The 17134-nt window shown below is 39.0% G+C and overlaps 1 protein-coding gene across 14 annotated transcripts in view; it reads left to right on the top strand.

The window, feature by feature from the left end:
- The window catches only part of CSNK1G1 (casein kinase 1 gamma 1), a 163838-nt gene that overhangs the window by 127808 nt on the left and 18896 nt on the right, over positions 1 to 17134 (top strand). For all 14 annotated transcript variants that reach the window (XR_008549165.1, XR_008549166.1, XR_008549168.1 and 11 more), the window contains exons 8-10: positions 646 to 730; positions 999 to 1147; positions 2344 to 2451. Coding sequence is in view for 5 of the 14 variants with exons in the window: in XM_054688049.1 (XP_054544024.1) it covers positions 646 to 730; positions 999 to 1147; positions 2344 to 2451 (342 nt within the window). In the remaining 9 variants the exon portion in view is untranslated. The remainder of the gene's footprint in view (positions 1 to 645; positions 731 to 998; positions 1148 to 2343; positions 2452 to 17134) is intronic.

The following is a 17134-nucleotide window of genomic DNA, read 5'->3' as shown; positions in this document are numbered from 1 at the left end:
TGACCATAAGGTTACTAAGAGAATACTGAGCTGCTGCATTCCGAAAATATTGCTACATAATATTTTTAGTTTCTTTTTTGTTTTTTAAAGATTTATTTTTATTTATTTATACAAGCACTGGGTACAGTCAGAAGCGCGGGAGGGTGAGAGAATTCACCAGAGCCAGAGCAGGGAGCAGAGCAGGCAGAAGGACCGAAGTACACTGCTGAGGGGAGCAGCGGGCGGCAGGAGAGGTCTGCGCGCCATGTGGGACCCTCCTCTGGTGGCCGGGGAGCAGCCGGGGATCGAACCGGTGCTACAGAGGCTGTGGGCAGCCTCGCAACCCAGCACTCAACCGCTGCACCACCGGGGAGGCCATATTTTTATTTTCTTATCCTAGTTATTCATCTCACTATATTTGTTGGTATTTGTCTGACGCTACTGAATATATTTGCAAGTGAAGTGTTCCAAAATAGAGCAGATGTTTATACATATCTAAATACATCATCCCTACTGTATTTCTTATTTGTTAGTGGTAGAGAGAAAAAAATTAAGGCTAACAAACCCTGCCAGTTTGAGTGAAACAACCATTACATCCCCAAATATATTGGACCTCCCATATTTACCACCTCTTTCCAAATAACTTTCTCTCTTTACTCTCTACAGGCTGATACATTGAAAGAGAGATATCAAAAGATTGGTGACACCAAAAGGAATACCCCCATTGAAGCTCTCTGTGAAAACTTTCCAGGTAGGATACTAAAAAGACATAGCCATTGTAACTAAAACTTTCAAGCAGGTGGAAACCATGATCTGTAGCTCTAGATAAGACCATTCTCCCTCGGATTTATATTTCCTGTTATTGTTATTTAGACCAAGATAGGTTTTATCAATTCGTTTGGTCCACAAAGAAAATAGTAGTGTCAGATAGTTTGCACAGATATTTGTTGCTTGACCCATAGCTTCTCCCCATGGAAGGTTTCAGCCAATGAGATGATCTTTCACCTGTCTCTTAACAGAGGAGATGGCAACCTACCTGCGATATGTCAGGCGATTAGACTTCTTTGAAAAACCTGACTATGAGTATTTACGGACCCTTTTCACAGACCTCTTTGAAAGGAAAGGCTACACTTTTGACTACGCCTATGATTGGGTCGGGAGGCCTATTGTAAGTATCCTCTATTACCTCCTCATGTCAGTCCAGCATTGCTCCACCCCTTTGGATTTGCCAGACTTTCTGCTTAAGTCTTTGAAGAAATAATTCCTTTGACTGTAGACTTTACATTTACCTGCCTTTTCAGGGTGATGCCATAGGATGCTTTTACTAGCAAAAGCAAGTAGAAATAAGTTCTTTATATATATATATATATATATATATTTAAGGAATAGAAATAGCTTTTTGTAAAAAAAGATTTATTTATTTATACAAGAACTGGGGTATAGGCCAGAGGCGCAGGAGGGTGAGAGAATTTACCAGAGGCAGAGCTTGAGGCAGAACAGACAGACAGACAGAAGACACTGCTGAGGGGAGCAGCAGGCAAGACAGGAGAGGTCTGTGCGCCATGTGGGTTTCTCCTCCGCCGGCAGGGAATGGAACTGGTACTGCAGAGGCTGCGGACAGCTTCATAGCGCTGCACTCAACTCTCTGCCCCACCAGGGAGGCCCTTTATATGTTCTTAAGATTATCACCAGTATGGGCCTCCCTGGTGGTGCAAGGGGTTAAGCACCACACTATGAAGCTGTCCGCAGCCTCTGCAGCACAAGTTCAATCCCCGGCCGGCCAAGGAGCAACCACATGGTGCAGCAGACCTCTCCTATTTCGCCTGCTGCTCCCCTCAGCAGTGTATTTCAGTCCGTCTGCCTGTTCTCTTCCCCACTCTGTCTCTGGTGAATCCTCTCACCCCCCCACGTCTCTGACCTTAACCCCAGCTCTTGTATGCATAAATAAATAAATCATTAAAAAAAAAATAAGAGTAGCACCAGTATGTCCTAAAATACCAGAATCCTACATAATCTGTTAGGGTGCTTCGCGTCAGCAGGGGTGGAACCTGGCACATTAAAAAATTTCCAAATTTGCTCTTCTGGTCTGGGTTCTATGGGGCCTGAGTTAATATTAAGAGACACTACCGCAGGACAGTTGTTTTCATCCCCCCCCCCCAAAGATAAGCTACTCTAGAATGAACTTTTGAGGGCTAACTACCTCCCTTTTACAGATATGCAAACTGAGAAGATAGGAGGGCTTGACACTGCTCTTGGGGGCCGAAAAGAATAATTATTACAACAGAATTAGAATAATACTGTCATTTGCAGAGGCATTGACTTGGACCTGTTTTCCCTCTTTGACTTACTGTCATATTTTTCCAGCCTACTCCAGTAGGGTCAGTTCATGTAGATTCTGGTGCATCGGCAATAACTCGAGACAGCCACACACACAGGGATCGGCCATCACAACAACAGCCTTTAAGAAATCAGGTATGTGTGGGACTCTTGTTTCAGACATTCCCCATTTTCATGGCTAATACTACAGCCCAAATTCTTCAGCTTCTTTTGTTTAAGACTACTTTAAAGACAAAAGGCTTGCTGTTTCTCACTGATGTGGTGGGCTACCTCTCAGGACTGTGTAACAGCTCTGAGATATGATTAGGTGCCTTGCATGAAACATTCACTCTAGAGAATCTGGGCCTATTACAATCTATTGACTGATGATATGCAGGGTTGCCCTCTTTGGGTATCATCTGTAGTTGAGTGTGGAGCTCTTGCCAATGATGTTTTTCCTTGCTAGTTAAGAAGGATGGGGAATTTGGACTTCTAACTGACCTAGACATGAACTGGCATTCCTACCCCACCTTTGTCCCTGAACCCAGGTTCTAGAGCTAGCTTAAGATCTGCACTGGACCTGCAGTGATGACTCAGCATTGCTTTAGGTCACTCCAGAAGAGTCATCCATCCTTTAGTGTTCATTGTTTGGGGAACTAGTGATCTGAATGAGAGACATATCTCAACCTAAAGACACAGGAGATAAACACACACAAGAAAAATATTGGGGACTTCCCCGGTGGCGCAGCGGTTGAGCGCTGGGTTGCAAAGCTGCCCACAGCCTCTGCAGTGCCGGTTCGATCCCCGGCCGCTGGGTGAGGGTCCCACATGGCGTGCAGACCTCTCCTGCTGCCCGGTGTTCCCCTCAGCAGTCTACCTGCCTGTTCTGCTCCCTGCTCTGGCTCTGGTGAATTCTCTCACCCTCCCGCACTTCTGACTGTACCCAATGCTTGTATAAATAAATAATCTTTAAAAATAAAAAAATATTGGCAGATCTGCCAACATTTAAGGAAAGTGTAACTGAGAAGTTAATATGACAGTGATTTTTTATCTCTATATCACATGTATTACTAAGAGAAAAATGAGGATTTTAGTAAATGTATTTATACATAAACAAGTTTATATCTGCACACATACATAGGTACACATACACATAACTATCATCACTTATCAAATGAGTTTGTTCTGCCTTACCTGGACCTCACTTTTGTGTTCACAGTCATTTTTACAGTTAAATGCAAAAATACATCTATCATCTCACAGATGAAAGGGTTGAAGAGCATATGTTAAAAATAATATATAGAAGTACATCTTCACACTGAACAGGTATAGATAGACACACCAATAAACCATATTCTTGGCAACATGTATAGCTTGGTAGGTAAGAAAAAAATCTGTAAAAAGGAAGGAAAACTGTGTATTAAAGGATAGGTAAAAAGATGGTGTTTAGCCAAGTATGGACACTTTTTGGGTACGTAGGAAATACTTTTTAATCAAAGTAGTTGGTTAAGGATTATAATTTGACTTCTAATTTGACAATAGAATACTGTTGATTTCTGCAGTTGTTTTCTCCCACTTCCCTTTTAAAAGTATAGTTGAGTACAGTTAAACTGATACTTTTATACATTGCTCTTGACTTTGCAAATGTCACAAATTCTCTAGAAGGTAATTTGATAGAGTTACTGTCTTCTCTGATATAATAATCTTATAATCAGTCATCATAAAATAACCCAAGATATAGATTGTTATATTCTTGAAACTGTTGCAGTGTCGTTTGTAGCAAAGTTTTAGAAATGATCTACCTACTCAGTTACAAGGGAATGGTTATACGGATCCAGCTCAAACCCTTTATGGTATAAACTGGATTATAATAAATATGATTTGTAATGCATTTATTTAGTGGAATATTGTGTAGCCTCTTAAAATAATACTTGGAAGACATGTAGCTACATGAAGATGTTATGGTTTATATAGTGAAGAAATCAGAATGCAAAATGATAAATGCCTCATGATTTCAAGGGAAGAGAAAATCAGTGGGAAGAAATGCCAAAATATTAATAAAAGTAGTGTAGAAGAGATAGTATAGTGTGTGATGTATCTCCAGACTATTCTATAATGAAGTTATGTCACTTTATATTGCAAAATGCATTCAAATAGGAAAGTCAGAAACCTACTGGTCTCTGGGAAGAGTTCCTGGAAATTGAGATGACTGACTCTGCTTCATCTCAATAGGGAGGCTTTGAAAATATTGTCCATTAATTGCTGTTTTCAGAATTACCAGGGAAACCTGGGTTCTTGACCTTCTCAAGACCTTGGCTTTTCCTTAAAAAGAAAAAAAAAATAGAAAAGGTATGGAAAGGAAGAAATTTAAGTGATCAGTGAAGTTAAAATCAACATATCTGCCTACTCAGATATCAAGAATATTTTAAAACTAAAATATGTATTTTCTATAGTTTTCTTTGTCTTTTCAGCTTTAGTAAAGTCATAATCAATGCTACTTGTTTTGAATAGTTTTGTTTTTTTTTTTAAGATTTTTCTATTTATTTATACAAGCACTGGGCACAGTCAGAAGCGCAGGAGGGTGAGAGAATTCACCAGAGCCAGAGGGAAGAGCAGAGCAGTAAGACTGACGAAATACACTGCTGAGGGGAGCAGTGGGCAGCAGGAGAGGTCTGCACGCCATGTGGGACCCTTGCCTAGCGCCAGGGATTGAACTGGCGCTGCAGAGGCTGCGGGCAGTTTTACAACTCAGCACTCAACCGCTGCTCCCCTGGGGAGGCCCTGTTTTGAATAGATTTTTGTTTATTTTTTTTTTAATTTTTTTTAATTTTTTTTTTAATAGAGGCATGTTTTATTTATTTATTTATTTGTTTGTTTGTTTGTTTGTTTGTTTGTTTTGTTTATACATGCACTGGGTACAGTCAGAAGCGCAGGAGGGTGAGAGAATTCACCAGAGCCAGAGCGGGGAGCAGAGCAGGCAGAAAGACCAAAGCACACTGCTGAGGGGAGCAGCAGGCGGCAGGAGAGGTCCGCGCGCCATGCGGGACCCTCCTCAGGTGGCCGGGGAGCAGCCGGGGATCGAACCGGCGCTGCAGAGGTTGCCGGCAGCTTCGCAACCCAGCGCTCAACCACTGCGCCACCGGGGAGGCCCTTGAATAGATTTTTAAAGGATGGGAAGAGAAATGGTTAAAAATAGTGATTGCCATGGTAAGAAATAAGGTCATACTTAATACCTGAGTAAAAGTACAGTGAATTACATTAAATTTTTTACTAAAAGCTCATTACATCAGTATTTGTAATTAGGAAATCTCACCTCCAAGACAGTATAAGCTTCTTTATGAAAAACTGAATCTTTGTCCTGAGCGGAGAAATCAAACATTGTACAAAAATTAACAACGATGTAAATATAAACAAGTAAGATTTTTTAAAGATTTATTTATTCATACAAGAACTGGGGTACAGGCCAGATTGTGAGAGGATTCACCAGAGACAGAGTGGGGAGCAGAACAGGCAGATGAAATATACTGCTGAGGGGAGCAGTGACGAGTCAGGGGTCTGCTGTGCCATGTGGGTCACCTCCCTGGCCGGGGATCGAATTCATGCTGCAGTGGCTGTGGATTGCTTCATATTGCTGCGTCTTAACCCCTTGTGCCACCAGGGAGGCCCCTGAATAAATAAATTTTTAAAGAAACTGAATCTTGAAAATCTCTAACTTTTTTCTTTAAGGGTATTTAGTATCCCTCATTTACTAAGGGATTAGAATTCCCCACATTAATACAATTTTATATCTCCTTCACAATAGGGTTCTGAATCCTTGCTAGTAGAATTCCTTCTTCTTTGTTCACTGTGGGGAAATGGATTTATTATATCTATTCAGCCTTTACACTATATCTTAATATGTGGTCTCATTGTTTTAATTCCATCGTTAGGGTTGTTTTCTTCTGATTTTTTTTTAATTGAGCCAAACGTGTCCCTTTTATGATTCCAGGAATTGAAAGCAGTATGATTTATTTAGACTAATCCTTTTCACATATTGAAATTAGCAAAAGGAGAAAACAAAATCTCTCCTTGGAGATTTAAAAATGGTACTTACATTACTTTAGGGACAGCTAATTTTTTTTTTTTTTTAAGCAACGTTGACTCAGTAAATCTAGCTGAGAATCTGCTATGTGAGAGTATGTTTTGGTGAAACTAAGATAAGTTAGGAGTTCTTGACCTCAAAGAACTTGACATGCAAATAAGCCAAGTAGCCAAGTAACTATAACTAAGTCAGTCACCAATAATTATCCCTAGCGATTGGAAAGAAGCGTTTCATCTAAGCTGAACATTACAGAGTTTTACCCCCCCCCAAAAAAAATCCTGCATTTGAAGTGTTTTTTGAAGAATTAGGTGGAAATAAAAGAAGCATACCAACCAGAAAGAATATATGAGCAACAATAAATGTATCTGATTCCATTTTCTAAAATTCATAGTGTGAATAAAGGAGACACGGCTCCAAAAATGAGTTGAAGTCATTTGATGAAACTCTTGGAATGCTGAACTGAAGAGTTGATACCTAATTTCAGTAGGAAATAGACACTAAAGTATTTTGGACAGAGAGGTGATGTGATCAAAACTTTGCTCTAGAAATTTTTTGACACAGATAGTAAGAGCCCAGCAGCTAGCATTATGACCAAGAAGACAGTGAGTTTGCAAGTGGTAAAAAGGGCCTAGATACATTGTAGTAGTAAGAGTGAAATAATTAAAAAATAATACAGGGCTACAATCCACCAGAATTAGCAGTCTACATGTTGCTAACATTTTCAGCCTGAATAATTAGAAGGTAGATGTGAAAGTTGGAGGAGGAACTTGGAGTTCAAATTTAGATGTCTTAAGTTTGAAATACTGTCAGTATATTTGAGCTGAAGATGGCTATCAGGCAGATGATGGCTGTCAAAAGAGCCAGAGAGATACTTGAAAATCAAAGCATAGAGATGACATTGATGGTAATGCCTAAAGAGACTCCTTATTCTGGGTGAATCTGCCCATCAATCATGTGTTAGTGGAGCAAGCAGGGGTATGTGCAGGCTATTTAGTCCCATACTTAGACTAGAAGGAGAAAGTAGGTTTTACCTTATCCCAAGACTTACCTTTTTGGGGCCTCATCTTTCTCAAGTATGTAAGCCTTTTAAGGCAGAGATTTTTGTTTTGTTCACCTCGATATCACCTAAAACAATGTTTGCAGTAGTAGGCACTTGATAAATAATTGTTTGAATTAATCTGTCAAATGATGAGTGTAGATGAAGCCCAATGTTTTTTTAAATACAGATTTTTGTTTAATCTTCTATGAAAAACAAATTTTAAACTTTCCTTCCTACTTATTTTCAGTTCCCACAGGAACCATTCTGTCTTGTTTGGCAGCCAGAATAGGGCTGGGTTGTCTGTTGAAGGGGAGGGGTGGAAAGAAAACACAGCATGCTCATGCTGCAAAGTAAGTTTCAGTGATTGTAATAGTTCTCCTCTGCCATTAGGATGAGAATTTTGCTTTGGTGGCCTAGGTTGCAGGTATGTGAGTTGAATACTATTGGTTCTTAGATACATTAATAGACCCCAAGTATGATTCTCAAAGAATACATTTAAACTCATCTATATTAGACCTGATTCTAAAACTATTTTAAGGGCCTCTCTGGTGGCATAGGGGTTAAGTCTCAGCGCTGTCACCTCCACCCCTGAGTTCTGTCCCTGGCCAGGGAGCTAACCCACATATGGTGCAGCAGACCTCTCCTGTCCCTCAGCAGTGTATTTCAGTCAATCTGCCTGTTCTGTTTCCCCACTCTGTCTCTGGTGAATCCTCGCACCAACCCCCGCCCTACACCTCTGGCCTACACCCTAATAGTTCTACACATAAATAAATAAAAAATAAAATCTTAAAAAAAAATATTTTAATACCAAGTGCTTAACCACAATTTTTTTGAAGATTTACTTTACTCACATAGAGGAGTGTGATTAAATCAAAAGTTTGAGTGCAAGGAATATTCCTTAAAGCTAGAGCCATTCAGAAAGGTCACAATTGGGTTATTAGCTTTTTTCATCATTCTACCCTTGGCATTTGTCCTTTCCCAGTTCCACGAACAGCTCATGTTCCACTGGCTGTTCCTCTGGTTCCTCTCTAAAGAACTCTGCATTACCATCCAGATAATGAAGATAATGAAAACTTTAATAATTCCACCTATTTCTACCTGCCAAAGTTTCCTTTGTACTCTAATCAAATTCAATCAAGAAGTAAAGGCTGCCCATATCCAGAGATCTAATATTAGAGTGCAGTTATCACACTGTTGAAGGTATTCATTGTGCTTTTTCAACACATTAAACTTAGTCTATTGTGTTCACTGGAATGTGCATGCAGCAGTACTCTTTCAGAATGTTAAATCTAAGCTTGTGACAATCCTTGCCTGGGTTAATGCTACACAAACGTATGCTACCATTACTCAGCAATTTTGATAGTTTCCTTTTTCTCCCACTGACCCCTTTTATTTAGTAATTTTCTGCTGTCATGTGAAGCAAGGGAACTTTTCCTTTAGAAGGTTAGGGAAAATAGCTCTGTTCTGAGAATATTGGCCATCAAGAACCATTAAATTGTACCAGACATGGTATTCTATCCTTGATAATAGTGAACCTCAAATATTACTTGTTCATTTTTATAAATACAGCTATGTTTTAAGAAAGGAGCTTATTTTTTTGTAATGTTCTACTACATGAACTGTTCTCAATAAAGCTGATCGTTCATCCTTCCAGGAGAACCACATTTAAAAGTACCTCAGCCTCTTAGAAACACACACACACACAAAAAAAAAAAAACTTAAAAGGGTCAGGGGTGGGAATTGTATGGGGAATATAACCAAGATGAAAATGTATACATTGGCAAAAATGAAAAATGATGTAAAAAATAATTTAAAAAAATAATTAAAAGGGTCAGATCATACTGAGTTTTGAAGAAGAGCTGCCCCTAGTAAAAAAGTGGTTCAGATTTCCTTGTATCTAGACTCCAAGGGATTGGATTTGTGGAACATACAGCTTTAGAAAAATACTGTGTTTTAGTGCCATCATGTGCTTGCTTGATGAAATTTGTCATGAATATAACTTTTCCAAAAGGGAGATCAGGCCATATTACCAAATAACCAAGATGACCAGAGATATCATAATGAAATGGTTATCTTTTATCACTTTGTGCTTTGAAGTTCTATTGCCTTAGAAGATCAAAAGCTAATTATTTCTTTTACATAATAGTGCTTTATTTTCAGCAAAGTTCAGAATTTGCTCACTGAAGGGACAGATACGGTTGCTCAGAGATAACTTGCCTCCTTCTGATCTTTGTGTAATTTCCTAACTTGCTTAGCAGGAGCTCAGGTGTAGAGATTGCACACTCACCCTGTCACTCTCCAGCACAGAGCTTTATGCAGAATGGTACTGTTCCTCCTCGTTTCTGCACTTTGACTCCAGGGGGAACATTGAAACAAGCAAGTACAAAGCTAAAATAAAATCTTCTTAGCTTCTGCCACCTAGTCAATGCTGCTTACTTCTGCTCTTAATTCTCTGTTACATATTAAACATTCTCTTCTGTCTATGTGCATTCTTTAATATTTTGTATTTCAGTAGACCCCATGGTCTGAAACATGTCCTTGTAATGAGTGACCTGATTCTGAAGTAATCCTACTTAGATAAATCATCGTTCTTTAAGGGAGTGAGCAATCTCATACCATTTTCAGTAGGAATGGAGCAGAATTTGAGTAGAGAATTGCAAGCTTCTAGAATGGTTCCTATGATTTTTCTTAGAGAGACACAGAAGTGATAGTATTGTCTCTATAGTACTGCATAGTATTCAGCATGAGAATAATTCCTTCCAGATTGTTATCAGTTATTTTAAACATCCCAATATTTAATCATTTTGTAGAATGCAGAAAGTCACTGTTTACATATATACCAGGTTGCATGAAATAATCCCTTTCTGGCATGAGAAAATTGGTTCCATTCATGAGGTTAATAGAAGGAAGTTTTAAATTTTATTACAGCATATACTTTGATAACCATGTCAACTTTTTTCATTTCGTATCTGTTGCTTATATACCAAAAAAGTTTTTTTTCCCCCTTTAAGGAAAAAGTTTTTTTCCCCCTTTACCATTATTGCTGCCTCATACCCGTACTACCTTAATTTTTTTTTTTTTAATGTGGAAGTATGGTAAGACAAAATGTGATCTAGTGTTTCTGTTGCTAACCTGTTGGTACTAGTCAGTCTCTGTTTTTGTTAATTATATTTGAACGTTAATTATGAAGGAAGCCTGAATGGTTGAAATGCGAGGTCAAAATATTCTGTACAGGTGTCAACTTTAGAAGTATTTTTGGAGTCCAGAAATAAATTCACACTTTTCTGGCAGTTAATTTACAAAAAAAAAAAAGGGGCCAAGAGTATAAAATGGAGAAAGGAAAGTCTCTTTAACAAGGGGTGCTGGGAAAACAATAGCCACATACAAAAGAATGAAACAAGATCACTGTCTCAAACCATATACAAAACTTAACTCAAAATAGAATATACTTGGCTGTAGGATCTGAAACCATAAACTACAGAGGCAAAACACTACAATATTGGTTTTAGGAAGTCTTTAGGAACTCGACTCCAACAGCAAGGGAAATAAAAACAAAAGTAAACAAATGGGACAGACTACATCACACTAACTGCACAGTGAAAGAAATTTTCATAAACGAAATGACACCTACTAAGTGGGGGAAAATATTGCACATAATACATCTGACAAAGGGCTAATGTCCAAGATCTAGAAAGAACTCCTACAACTCAGCAAGAAAACAAACAGCCAACTAAAAATGGACAGAAGAGCTAGACAGACACTGCTCTAAAGAAGTGTGGCCAACAGGTACATGAAAAAAATGTTTGTCATCAGGGAAATGCAAATCACACCAAAATGGGATACCACCTCCTATGAGAATGGTCCTTGTCAAAAAGACCAGTAGCACCAAATACTGGCAAGGGTGTGGAGAAGACACACTGATGGGAATGTAGACTGATGCAGCCCCTATGAAAACAGTATGGAGATTTCTGGAAAATATTAAAAATAGATCTACCTAAAAATAAAGAAATAAAAATAAATTTACAACCCAGCAATCCCACTCCTACATATCTATCCCAAGAGCACAAAAACACTAGTTTGAAGGAACATATGCTCCCCTGTTGCAGTACTATTTGCAGTAGCAAAGTAATGGAAACAACCTTAGTGCCCAACAAAAGATGAGTGAATTAAGATGTGTGTATATATAGATATATAGAGAGAGGTGTGTACACACACACACACTTACAAACACAATAGAATACTTAGCTTTTTTTAAAAAAGATTTGTTTATGCATACAGAAGCTGTGGTGTAGGCCAGAGGTATGGGGGGGGCGGGTGTGTAAGAGGATTCACCAGAGACAGAATGGGGAACAGAACAGGCAGACTGACCAAAATACACTGCTGAAGGGAGCAGCAGGCGAGACAGAAGAGGTCTGTCTCACCATGTGGGTTGCTCCCTGGCCGGCCGGGGATTGAACTCATGATGCAGAGGTTGTGGATTTTTTCATAGTGTGGAGCTTAACCCCTTGCGCCACCGGGGAGGCCCCAATAGAATATTTAGCTTTAAAAAAAGATGAAATCGGGCCTCCCCGGTGGCGCAGCGGTTGAGCGCTGGGTTGCGAAGCTGCCCGTGGCCTCTGCGGCACCGGTTCGATCCCCGGCTGCTCCCCGGCCACCAGAGGAGGGTCCCACATGGCGCGCAGACCTCTCCTGCCGCCCGCTGCTCCCCTCAGCAGTGTACTTCTGTCCTTCTGCCTGCTCTGCTCCCTACGCTGGCTCTGGTGAATTCTCTCACCCTCCTGCGCTTCTGACTGTACCCAGTGCTTGTATAAACAAACAAACAAATAAATTAATAAATAAATAAATCATGCCTCTATTAAAAAAAAAAACAATTAAAAAAATTTTAAAAAGATGAAATCTTGTCATTTCTGACATGGATTTAACTGAAGGAGGTTATGCTAAGTAAAATAAGAAGAATAAAGACAAATACCCATGATTTCACTCATAAGTGGAATATAGAGAAACAATACAAAGGAACTGAAAAAAGTAAACCAAAACAAATTCTAGGAATTTGACTGCATAATTGAGACTTCTGGGTGGGGAGGGTGAGCCAATGGGGGGAGGGGAGAATTGTCTTAGAATATTATGGGTGTTTAAGTGGTGGGTGTGATGTGGTGACATATATCTGAAGAGGTGTGAATCTATACCCTCAACTCTTACAATGTTGTAAACTATTGTCACCTCAATATATAATTAATTTTTCAAAAGATTTAAAAGTATTTTGGGCTTCATAAACATGAAATGAAATGTAATCAAAATTAATTTATCAAAATAAGTTTTTATGAATAATAGGATCTGGTCATGAGTTTGCTATAGCAGGAGAAAGATGTTTGCCTATCTTTTGCTTCACAACAATAGCATTATCTCCAAAAAGGATTTGAAATAACTTTCAAGCAATAAGTAAGGGTAGTGTCTGCAGTATTTTCAGACTATGTTTTCCTGCCCTCTTATTAGTGTCAGTCTCCCCACGGTCTGTCCACCCATCCCTTCCAAATGAGTGCTGGCAGAGATCTGTTTCTTCTGTCCTGAGTACAGGTGATGTGGTTTTTTTTTTTTTTTTAACCAGGTTTCTATGTTTTCCCTTAAGTGTTTTGTTAGTTTTGCCTCTAATATATTAGGTGTTGGATTGCTGCTTTCTTGTTTCCCCATTGACCTACTGCATGATAAACCAAGCATTTCCTTGCAGGTAATACAATCACAACTTAAAATTTTAAAACATTCTCCCAAGGAATTTCTACTACTTGAGATTCTAGCTCCTGCCTTTGGGGACTTAAATATATCATGCAGACCTTTCCATTTTAAGTAATGCGGAGAAATTGATTTTGTTGAATGACTCTTTTAGCCATGGAATTTCTGATTAGCTTTTAGATAAATGAATGCATGATCAATCTTAAATATGTAGGGTTTTCATTTCAATCTCCTCTACTGGTTTACTTAGTATAACCATTGATAGCTCCTGTGCTGATTGTGCATAGTCATAACTCCTCTGTACACAGAATTGCTTACAACACTTTTCAAGGGAAGGTATACTTGGAGAATATGGTAGTTGTTGACATTATTTGGTTTCACCTAGCTCCTACACGCATAATTGCTTTCTAAAACTAACAGATTGGTGGCAAACACAGGCTGCTGGCTGAGGCTATATTGCTATAGCCTGAGTTTGATCCCTGGCCAGGTTGCTGACCCACATATGGCACTGCAGACCTCTCCTGTCTGGCCCACTGTTCCCCTCAGCAGTGTATTTCAGTGATTCAAAAGACCACCTGTACCCCTATGTTTATTGCAGCACTATTTATAATAGGTAAAACCTGGAAACAACCCAAATGCCCAAAAATAGACGACTGGGTCAAGAAGATGTGGTATATATACACAATAGAATATTATTCATCAATCAAAAAAGATAAAATCATGCCATTCTGCCTGTGCATCTGCCTTTTCTGCTCCCCACTCTGTATCTGGTGAACCCTCTCAATCCCCTGACAAACCCCCCGCCACCTCTGGCCTGCACCCCAGTTCTTCTATGCAAAATAAATAAATAAAAATATTTAAAAAAACTAAAACTAACAGATGACCATTTTCATGATGTCAACATCTCGATAGCAGTCTAAGCTTTATATGAAAAAAAAATTCTCTAGATAGTAAGCCAATAGTATCAGGTTTCATGCCTGTCACTTGATTTTGCTGCATTCAGTGGATATAGCAGGTGCTGGAGGGGAATACTGTGGTGCAGTGTGTTCCTCATTTGTCACAGTGGAAGCACTTATGATATAATCTGCAATGTTAGCATTTTCCCCCCCTCTTAAAAATGTGCTATTTAATGGCACATATCAAAAAACAAGTAACAACAAATGTTGGCAAGGATGTGGTGAAAAAGGAACTCTCCTGCATTGCTGGGAGTGCAAACTTGTCCAACCACTATGGAAAGCTGTCTGGAGGTTCCTCAGCCTACTAAAAATGGAGCTACCACATGACCCAACAATTCCACTTTTAGGGATCTAAAACACTGGTTTTTAGGACACAAAAACACTAATTCAAAAGAGCACCTGTACCCCTATGTTTATTGCAGCACTATTTACAATAGGTAAAACCTGGAAACAACCCAAATGCCCAAAAATAGATGACTGGATCAAGAAGATGTGGTATATATACACAATAGAATATTATTCATCAATCAAAAAAGATAAAATCATGCCATTCGCAGCAACGTGAATGGAACTAGAAGGAATTATGCTCGGTGAAATAAGCCAGAAGGAAAAAGAAAAATATCAGATGGTTTCACTTATAGCAGGAATATAGGGGAACCAAATAAGACATCAGTGTAAAAAAAATACTAGCAGCACAAAACACAACAAAGCAAAAATGGACAATTATAAATCAGAGACATCCTGCAGGGGAGGAAGTGGGAGAGGGATCAGAGGGAGGGAGGGAGGAGCACAGGGGACTGAGGTGATGGTGCACAGGTGCATTGGGGAAGGAAACTCTTTGGGGACTACACCTGAGGGGGTGGGGGAAGCAAATATTGTTTAAAAATGAACAATGGGGCCTCCCTGGTGGCGCAAGGGGTTAAGCACTGCACTATGAAGCAGTCTGAGTTCAATCCTCTGACCAGCTAGGGAGCAACCCATATGGCGCAATGGACCTCTTCTGTCTTGCCCGCTGCTCCCCTCAGCAGTGTATTTCAGACTGTCTGCCTGTCCTTCTCCCCACTCTGTATGTGGTGAATCCTCTCATCCACCCATACCTGTGGCTTGTGCCCCAGTTCTTGTATGCATGGATAGATGAATCTTTAAATAAAAAACTAAAAATGAACAATGATGTAAAAAAATTAATTATTAAAAAAAGCACTATTTAAAAAAATAGCACATTTCTTTGAGAATGGAGATGGAGTGTGACTTTAAAGTCTTTGAAAAATGTCTTGTTATTTTTGTGTAGACAGAAATCTTAATTCTTCAAAAAAGTTGCTTAGCTCAAGTTGTTTAGTTGATATAAATAAGTACGTAGTCCTGTGAATCATACAGTAGCATCAAACCAGACTTCTGATACTTGTATCAGTAAAAGAAAGAAATGATAGTCAATCAACTGTCCAGGGTTTTGTTAAGTTTAAACACATATCAGTGTTTTATGTACATTTCTTGGCTTTCTCAAGTGTATCTGCCTTAAAAGCAAATGCAAAACAGAGAACCTTTATGAGAGAACTAATTGTATTGATCATATATGTCATAGAACTCAAAACAACACTTAATGACTTATAAATATCTGAATATTTTTTAAGCATCTACATTTTTTGGTAGCTGACAGTTCTGTAATAGTTTAGGTACTTAAATATTCCAAAACAGAAAGGTCCTCTAAAGAGAACAAAAGAGGCTATCACTAACAGATACTAGTTATAAATATTCTAATATTAGAGCAGATTGATTATCAGATCTCTAGTAGTGAAAATAAGTGGGATTATGTGCCTCCCTGGTGGCGCAGGCAGTTGAGCGCAGCGCTGTGAAGCTGTCCGCAGCCTCTGCAGTGTGGGTTCGATCCAGCCGGCTGCAGAGATACCCACCTGGTGCGGCAGACCTTCCCTGTCTTGCCTGCTGCTCCCCTCAGCTGTGTATTTTGGTCAGTCTGCCTGTTCTGTTCCCTGCTCTGTCTCTGGTGATCCTCTCACCCTCCCGCATATCTGGCCTGTACTCTGTTACTTGTATGCATGAATAAATAAATCTTTAAAAAAAAAAAAAGAAAAGAAGTGAGATTAAATGCCCTCCAAATATAGACACTGTCAATAAGTTTATAACATAGTTATCATTATGTTTTATGCCACAGTCTTATTTTAGAAAATGAAACATCTGAACCTCTGTTGGCAGAAATAATTGGAAGAGAATAATATCTTGGGTAGCTTTGATTCTCTTGAATATTCCTAGCAGCTAAAACCAAACCCCCCTTTTGTGAGCATGTATAGCTCTCAAGTTAATATATAGCTGCCTTCTTACAGCATAAGCTCAATTCCCTCAGCAATATCAGAAAAAATGGCCAGAATTCCTCAAAGTGCTTTTCCTCATGTGCCTTCATATTCCATTAATAGAGAACATAAGTAAGTTATAGCTGGTATATGAGACATTTTGGTGACTTACAGATGAGCTTAAACAATTGTCAATGACATACGGGAGAGGGAGAGTGAATATAAACCTCAAACCACTGCTTCACTTTTCTTTTTTATAGAGCACAACATTTATAGCTCTGAACATTTCTAAGATTTATAGCGTCCTGACTTGTTTTCATGTAGAGCAGCAATATCACATCACAACCCCTGCTGCTGTTTATATCAGCAGCAATTAAAATTTGATTTACTAATCCTCCTTTGCTGCCTCTTGAACTCCTCATTTTCCATTTTTGGAGAGCCTTAGAATTGTTACAGCCGAGCATCATGATTTTAACACCTCCTCAACCATCTGGCACAGGGAAAGAGACATCTAAACAGATTCTTTCAAAACAAAAATCACATATAAGCAAGATCAGAATAGTGAGAGCTAAAACAAGTAAAGGAATGAAGAGAGCCTGAATGACAACAAAGGATAAAGCAGAACCCAAAAGAGGGTTTGAATTGAAAGTCCTACTTTTCTTCTTTTTTTTTTTTGTTTTTTTTGTTTGTTTGTTTTTATTTTTTACATCATTGTTAATTTTTAAACAATATT

Source organism: Talpa occidentalis, unplaced genomic scaffold (assembly GCF_014898055.3).
Source record: "Talpa occidentalis isolate TD23 unplaced genomic scaffold, MPIMG_talOcc4v2.1 talOcc4.11, whole genome shotgun sequence".
Taxonomy (NCBI): domain Eukaryota; kingdom Metazoa; phylum Chordata; class Mammalia; order Eulipotyphla; family Talpidae; genus Talpa; species Talpa occidentalis.
Note: the sequence above shows the minus strand (reverse complement) of the source record. Positions and strands in the feature narration are given on the sequence as shown.